Genomic DNA, 7,946 nt, shown 5'->3' on the forward strand with positions numbered 1-7,946 from the left:
TTGATATTTTCTGAGTTGGAAAATAGTTGTGGATATGGATTGAGGTCAAATATTTGACAACAGAAGAACTCAAGTATCTGATTGGCTAAATCTTTGTGTTGGGGGACAGTGGCCACGTGCCAATTCCAACATTCACAACTTTATTATTTTCTTTTTACTTGCAAAACAAAAACGAAAAACAAATCATCCCACGACTTTAAAAAAAAAAAAGATAATTTAATTACAGCTATCTATGCCTATACATCTCTTTCAGTTTCAGATCACATTCTCCCCACCCCACGTGAATTTTTGTACAATTATTGCATCTCATCTTCCCCCTCCCCCAAAATTATCATTCCCAGTACCCCTCCCCCCACCCCACCCCACCCACACACTTGTTTTTTGACTAGTACTATGACATATTATGGATTCTTACAAGTTACAACCAATTCTCTTACACCTACCATTCTCCACTTCCAATTATGATCATCATCCTAAGTTGTACAATCTTAATGTTTTGTCGGTCATCGTCATATATACCATGCATGATCTAACAGTTGATAATAAACATATTGTTGAAATTGTGTGGCAGTAAAAGAACTTGGGCGGCTGCGGATGTAAACGTTTACACTTTTGTTTGATTCTGCTTCTTGTTCTTACACGTTTCGTCATCTGTCTTGCAATTTTCTTAACGTTAACAGGACAAGACAATATGTGCTTTCTTCAATAAGTGAAACAATGGATTATATGTGTTATTTCTTGGTGAAGCTACAACTTAAAAGAACTCTTGGCGACTGTTGTTAACAACTTACAAAACAAGCACTCAGATCTGCTCTTTTAGTTAGCAGTAGAATTACTTAAAAGAAGACTTGAAAATGGCACAACAAGACAGTAACGGAAACCTCTGATGAGGATTGTGCGTCGTGGAGACCGCAGGATTTTAGCAAGTTTCCGTGTGTAAAAATTTCACTTGGTATAGAGAACATCTTCCCACGGGTGGCGGTAGAGAGGTTGCTTCAGTCTCTTCTGGTCGAACGTATGCCTGAAATGTTGGGAGAGTATAGATCATCAGAAAAGGGTAACTAAGGAAATGCCAGAGGAGTAGGATAATTACATCGACATCCCTTGAAATTTCAAAATATTGTTAAAGAGACCCCTTAATTTTGAAAAATTACATCAACACCCTTGGCATATCATGTTTTACTATACCAATTTTCCCTCGGCCACTTTGGTTTTAGAGGGAATTGTAATGTGAAACATGATTGCTGAGATTGCGGTGTGATTCTTCAAGGACGAGTAGATTTCTTGTAATATATTTAAACCTTAGAGGCTGAAAACATAATTATCCCCAAACGAGGGTCGGACATGAAACTCACCCGATGAGACCAATGGAACGAGCGAGCACAAAGAGACCATTGAGGTAACCAATCGCAATAATCTCATCGATTTCTTGCTTTGTGAACATGCCACTGCCTGCAAGAAGATCCAAGAATAGGGAACCGATGGCACCATCGACGTTCAGGACTAGGTTGTTCGCTTTTGAGAGCGTGTATGTCTCGACTTCAACAGCGTATTCCATGTATTTCACGGACGGAAAATTGGAGCGTGCGAACCGTTGTAGTAGTTCTACTCTCTTGTCTCTGTTGTCTCCCCTCTTGATTCTTTTCAATCAAAACAAACAAAATATTCTCAGAGTAAGCTTTGAATTTACTAGGCAAGAAACCTCAACAGTTCAATCAAGTGCTTCATTGTCATCCTCAAAGATTTTTTATGTAATCAAGGAGCAAAACTTGAGTAAGTCATTACCTGTGCCCAATACCAGGAACTCGAATGCCTTTCTTTTTCATGCTTTCGACAAATTCATAAGGTGAAAGACCCTGAGAAGAAACAGCGTGTGAAGCCAGTGTAAGATCAGAGAGAGATAGACGAAGGCAGCAGAAGCAGAGTACTTAGTTTTTTTTATTTTCTTAAATTATGATAACTAACCTTGTCATAAGCATCCTTGAAGTATCGAGCAGCATCATCGATAGCACCACCGAATCGGGGACCAATAGTCAATAAACCTGTTTCGCAAGAGCAGTCACATTTCCCGGTAATCAGAAAAACCTCAAAAAGCCATCACCCTTTTGTTTCGAAGATATGAGAAATATTTACATTTTTTATCAGAAAATGTCTACCGATCGACACAGGAGGGAAAAAAGGGATTTGTAGCCTACCTGAAACAAGACTGGAAACAAGGTCTTTTCCAGCTCTAGCCGTCACAATGGTGTTGTGAGCACCAGAGACACAGGGACCATGGTCAGCACACAACATGATGCAAATCTGGAGATCCAATAGCAGTATTGAGTAAACGGGTGTAAGTCGAAGTATCAAAATAAAAGTAGGAAATGGAAACTGAAGAACAAACTACAAAGATGAAATATAAAATCACCTCAATGAAACGTGTGCAATAATGAGGAAGGCTCCGCTTGAACCACAATAAAGAAATGACGTCACCCACACCTAATCCCTGTTCAACAATGGAGGACATTGGGACGCCAGCGTAGGTTGGCTCTTCACCTGCGGTTTCGTAAAAGGCGAGTATGAGCATTTAAAATTCCGAACAATCCATCTCTGGGACGGCAAAATGAAGAATAGACAACTGAATTTACATACCCCTATCATCAGAGATTGTGGAAATAATATGCGTCGGAGCCCGGACTTTTCCGCTCTTGATTGCAGTGTTAAGATCCTCGGGTATTTGAGGGGGTGTCACCTCCTTCACTGGCGATACTTTGCCAGCCTCAACCTAATAGAAAGGAACCAAGCACTTCACCAACTACTCGGCAGTGAAAAACATAGAAGTACTATTCAGGCAGTATGTCTGTTATCAAATATCTAAAATGCCCACCAATTTCTCGAACGTTTCCTTGATTGCACCTTCAAGTGCTTCATAAGAAGTGGGAACAACTGCTCCGGCTTCTCTGAGTGCTTGATTCTTCGCCTGTGCAGACTCCATCTCACCACCACTCTTAGCCCCCTATGCAATTAATCAAAATTTTAGATGCAAGACTCAACAAAGAAATAAAAGAGTTGGGCTAAGTGTACCCAAGACGTATTTGCTCACCGCATGACCAAATTGCACTTCTGACTTGAAAAGCGTAGCACAAGTTCCGCTGACCCAGGCAACCACAGGCTTGTTGATTTTCCCTTGTTTCAGGGCCTCAACTAGAGAATATTCATCACGTCCACCGAGTTCTCCAAGAACAACCATCATTTTGACCTGTTTTGATCAGAAAATCATGATTAAGGCCAGTCCATAAGCTCCAATTTTCAATGCTGTCTAGATAAAGCTTAAGAAAGCAAGCAGGCTCAAGAACTCTTAACCTGTAAGGCTTCGAAAATCTTAATGAATTGTAATCAGAAAAAATGAAATGTCTGCATAAAAAGTTTGATTTTTATTTCATCAAAATTTCACACAGGAAAAATTATGGCCTATGCTAGATAAGTTTATTAGTATAAATTGCAGACATCGCAGAAGGATCAAGGATTTTTAGAACACCAGACATCATACATATGCAACTTTTTTATAAAGTAGATGATGAGAAATAACAGATTTTACCAATTGGTCAACAATTTTTTTATTTTCTACAATTTTATGAGAGAAAGTTCAGCAGGTCCAACTACAAGAAGAAAACTCAACACCGTAACTGCATCTTGAGATCAAGTCTCCTTCCAAGATACTAGTTCGCAGATGCACACCCTAAAATAGATAAAGAAGATTATCAAAAAGAATAACAGGAACAGAACAAGAACTGCTATACCTGAGGGATATTGTTAAACCTCAGGACATGATCAGAAAGTGTCGACCCAGGAAACACATCTCCTCCAATTGCAATACCTATACAAATCACAATTAACATTCAATTAAACTCAAAGCTGGAAAAAACAGCGATACAAATGAAACTACCCCAGGGTCCAGGATTTAGATTCTGTACCTTCATAGATTCCATCAGTGACCCGAGCAATAGTGTTGTATAATTCATTAGACATGCCGCCCTGTAATTGAGGAGCAAACCTTTTAGAAGATTTAACTCAAACAGTGGTCAATAATTCAGCATCATATGCTAAAATTTGGCTAAGGTAACAGCATTCACTAAATCCTGCAAGAAATGTCTAACTAAAGGATTTGAAAATGCATCCAGTTGACCCACACCACAAAAAGGCAGATAACACTGTTTATATAAAAGATAGGTCCACATAGGTAAAACTCAGCACTACATAGGCATAAGATTATGAGTATAGAATCCTTTATATTTGATTTCTAAGTGTAATGAAGACAGGAAGTTTTGAATGATTACGCACAGATTTGGAGACGAAGCCAACAGATCCAGGCCTGTACAACTTGCACTGAATTATGTTATCAATTGTTCCAGCCGTGTCACCTATCTTAAAGGCTCCAGCTTGAATACCTCCAACAGTAGCAGGGCCAATTACAACCTGAAACATGCTCATCTTTGTAAGAAACAAATATTTGATAACACTCATGAAGGACAAGCAAATAAGAAGTATTACAGTAAGAAAAAAATACATTATATAACTGCAAATAGGCAAAAGAAAGATTAATACAGAATGATAAACCAAGAAGATACTGTGACGCTAGTGACCTTATTGTTTGCCTTGGCATAAGCAATCAATTGCTTTGTGTCGGACTCAGGGACACCTTCAGCTATAATAGCCACAACTCTTATGGTTGGCTGCTTGAGAGCGGCCATAGATGACGCAGCAGCACTGAAAAAAAATTGAAGTATCGTAATCAGATCATACAAGTAGCAAGAACATCAGTACCTGGATATTTCTAATAACAAGACCAACCTTCTAAACGAGGCGAAGTTAATGAAAACATCAGCTGTAGGATGCGCAGCACAAGACGCTTCAATGCTGTGACATTGAAAAAAAGGAACAATAAAATTGTGAGTGATAACTAGCTATCATGAAAATAATGGAGTTTATAGAGAACCATACTATTGGTGTCAACTCTCTTTTTTTCATATTTAACCACTCACTTTAGATTATTGAAATTAACTCAGATGGTCATCAATGTCGTTATTCAGATATACACTTAAACAAATACTAAAAGTTTTCTCTTATGAATCAAAAGTAATGTCATGCGCCAACACTAGACATTGCTGATAACTAGGTAACTGAGTTCCTCAGTGGCTTGAGATAGAGACCTCCTATATGGAGAGAACATCTGGACTAGAGAATATCTGGGAACTTCAAGCAGCACAGAAGTGGGAACAGGACATCATCAAAGCAATGGGCCTGCCTGATTTTTGTTAAAAAGTGTACTTGAATCTTACTAGGTAGAGAGAGATTTAAACTTTATTTTATTCACCTTTTCTTCAGTCATCAACAGAATGTATTAACTTTTTCCAAAATCCTGATATGTACAGATGCACAGTCAATCATCTGAATACCAAAACCAATGAACTCAGTGAGGTGCATGGTACTTATAATCCACAAAGTTCTTTTTGGGGCTAAATTCATGTTAAGACAATGGCAACATTTTTATGAAATATCTTGACCTAACTTTTCTGCAAAATTAGATATGTACCCAAGAAAATTAGTGCATTAAATAAAGAAAAGTTTTGGGCCACTAGCCATTAAATCCAAATTGAAAGCCGGATAAAAGTATAACAAGGAAAATAAAACCCACGTCGAGTGAACTGGAATGGCAATTTCTTCTTGACCGAAAAATAGTTTCTGGAATCCTTCAGAACCTGGATTAATGATTCCAGCAACAGAAGGAGTTTCTCTCCCTGGATAAGCAAACACAAAACTTGGAAGTCAATCAATGGCAAAATTTTGAACCAATCAGTAGATGAATAGGCAGTTGTGATAAGAAGTCAAATGAAAGCAGATATTACTTAAGACTTACCACAGAGGAAGTCAAAGTCAAGCATCCGCTGAATTGGGAGTTGCTTGTAATTGTAAAATAGTGCTTGAGTAGTTTTCGAGAAAAGTTGTCCAGTTGCCATGGTGCTGCCTGAAACACCTCTGAATTTAAACACGAATTAAGAAGGATTCCTCAACAGATACATAGTGCAAAGCATAGCATGACTTTTCATTACTTTCTTTGACCCTTCTAGCTACTCTTAATTAACCAGATTTCAGCTGTTCCAAGCAAATCAGATGATCATTCTAGCTTAAAATCATATCATATTTTGCTTAGAGATGCCAAAACTTTACCCACTGTATACTGTGCACATTATCTCCATTACCAATGCATTCTGGATGAATTACTGAGGATATAAGTAAAGTAGATAAACACCAAACTAGAACTAATAAGCACGCTGTTGCTGGTGGATAGTAAGTTCAACTAACAGCAAGACCCTATACTCAAGAAATATGTGAACCAGATCTTCAACCTAATCTCCGAGATCAGCAGTAAATCCCTATTAATCACCGAAAGAATGGAACTTTTCTGCCAAACCATCACCTAACGTAGATCATTCTTACACCATGATGATACTCTCGCTCTAAAATGCTCCTAAGTAAGAATTTTAGATTGCTCCCACGATTCCAAGATTATCTTAAAGATTTGGGCTCTCACAACCTTATTTTGTCATCCACAAATCTGGCAAAGAAGTTTAATGTCACATGATTCCAACATTGTTCCATCAGGTTGAAACAACACAACCAATTACAATGCAACAGCACAAATTACACCAGAAACTAAAGAAATTTGCAGCATAAGTGATATGATTAATTGCAGACTCGAGTGAGCATTTAAATAACCAAACAACAGATCTCACTGTATTAACCATAAAGCCAGAAAACATGCACGTACTAAAATAAAAAAGAGCTCTGCCTTCTCTACAATCTTCGAGTTGCCGGCAAAGACTCACAGATTCCCAAAAGGGAAATTTAAACTAAAGCCACCTCAGTAAACAACAAACCATGGCATGATGTTTCCTCGTGAACATCGAAAAAGACATAAATCAAACAGAGATCCAACAATTCAAACCACTTTCTTTTAACCACAACAGACACAGATAGGAATCAACAGAAATCACAACGAAAAGGACCCAAAAACAGATCCAAGAATCAAGAATTGCACCGAACCCACATACAAACAAGGCATAAATGACGAGCGTAGAAAAGGAAAAAGAAGAATTCAACAGAAAAGAAGTCCAAGAATCACGAAAACAAATGTACCTGCCTTTTCTCAACAAGAATACAAATCGGCAGTACAAGAATGTATGATCTAGCAGAGAGTTAGTGGGATTTATATAAGGGTATTAGAACAGTGTATATTGGTGGGCTGAGATGTGGAGGGGGGGTTGAGGTGGCAACGTGCAGGTAGCTCACAAGTGATTGGGTTGGAATATTAAACTACAAGTTGTGCGTGTTTTGTGTGTATGTATTTGTTATACTGTACATGTAATGTAAGGCTAAGGTGTTGAAGTTTTACTAAGAGGGAAAGCTTTGAAAAGTGTGGAGAGGCTGCTGCTGCTTCTGGTTGGAATTTTGATTGATGGTAGGTAGGTGGATCCGACGGTGATAAGTGTTTGGAGGACTCACTTTTTTTCTTTTCCTTTCTCTTCTTGCGACCTGCAAAATAAAATATATGATCATGTTAATAAGTGGCAAATTATTAATAATTAATATGATACTTATTTAGAGCAAATACCTTGTTTTCAAGTTATAAATAATTAGTATTTTATAAAAAACGGTACCTAATTTGGTTAAATTTCTCAGTGATCTGGCAACAATTTAAAATATGATCTAACGAGTATCTCAAATTGGACTAGTGATAGTTGATATATACACACACAACTCATTAGGCCAACTGAGGGCCAAACATTCTGAATTTTAAATCAATTTAGGATTTGAGATTATAAAGGGTCATACTAATGCAATCTCTAGCAAGAGTGCAGTCTCGTGTAATAAATGCATACTTATCAAATAAAACCGTCCAAGTA

At 37.8% G+C, this 7,946-nt stretch overlaps 1 protein-coding gene across 5 annotated transcripts; it reads right to left on the minus strand.

The window, feature by feature from the left end:
- Positions 1 to 710: 710 nt before the first annotated feature.
- LOC105156841 (ATP-citrate synthase beta chain protein 2) lies at positions 711 to 7,428 on the minus strand. Of its 5 annotated transcripts, none has more exons than XM_088878880.1 (17): positions 7,180 to 7,428; positions 5,900 to 6,003; positions 5,678 to 5,780; positions 4,834 to 4,899; positions 4,626 to 4,749; positions 4,324 to 4,458; positions 3,957 to 4,017; positions 3,783 to 3,859; positions 3,086 to 3,241; positions 2,870 to 2,998; positions 2,635 to 2,767; positions 2,411 to 2,538; positions 2,196 to 2,301; positions 1,966 to 2,042; positions 1,786 to 1,856; positions 1,356 to 1,640; positions 711 to 1,021 (listed from the first exon to the last, which is right to left on the minus strand). In XM_088878880.1, the coding sequence occupies exons 2-17, from the start codon at positions 5,997 to 5,999 to the stop codon at positions 946 to 948; spliced, it is 1,827 nt and encodes a 608-aa protein (XP_088735006.1). In that variant the 5' UTR covers positions 6,000 to 6,003; positions 7,180 to 7,428; the 3' UTR covers positions 711 to 945. The 5 variants fall into 5 exon arrangements, with proteins under 5 accessions (XP_088735006.1, XP_088735007.1, XP_020548339.1 ...); XM_088878881.1 differs by having other exon boundaries at positions 5,900 to 6,007; XM_020692680.2 differs by having other exon boundaries at positions 5,900 to 6,018; positions 7,184 to 7,427.
- Between the last annotated feature and the right edge of the window lie 518 nt (positions 7,429 to 7,946).

Source organism: Sesamum indicum, linkage group LG3 (assembly GCF_026168435.1).
Source record: "Sesamum indicum cultivar Baizhima isolate 11 linkage group LG3, ASM2616843v1, whole genome shotgun sequence".
In the NCBI taxonomy this organism is placed as follows: domain Eukaryota; kingdom Viridiplantae; phylum Streptophyta; class Magnoliopsida; order Lamiales; family Pedaliaceae; genus Sesamum; species Sesamum indicum.

Coding starts and splice junctions, on each gene's coding strand:
- LOC105156841 (XM_088878880.1), bottom strand. CDS start 5,999: ATGGCAACTGGACAACTTTTCTCGAAAACTACTCAAGCACTATTTTAC. Junction 4,750..4,833: donor AACTTCGCCTCGTTTAGAAG/GTTGGTCTTGTT, acceptor ATTTTTTTTCAG/TGCTGCTGCGTCATCTATGG. Junction 2,043..2,195: donor TGTTTCCAGTCTTGTTTCAG/GTAGGCTACAAA, acceptor CTTGCGAAACAG/GTTTATTGACTATTGGTCCC.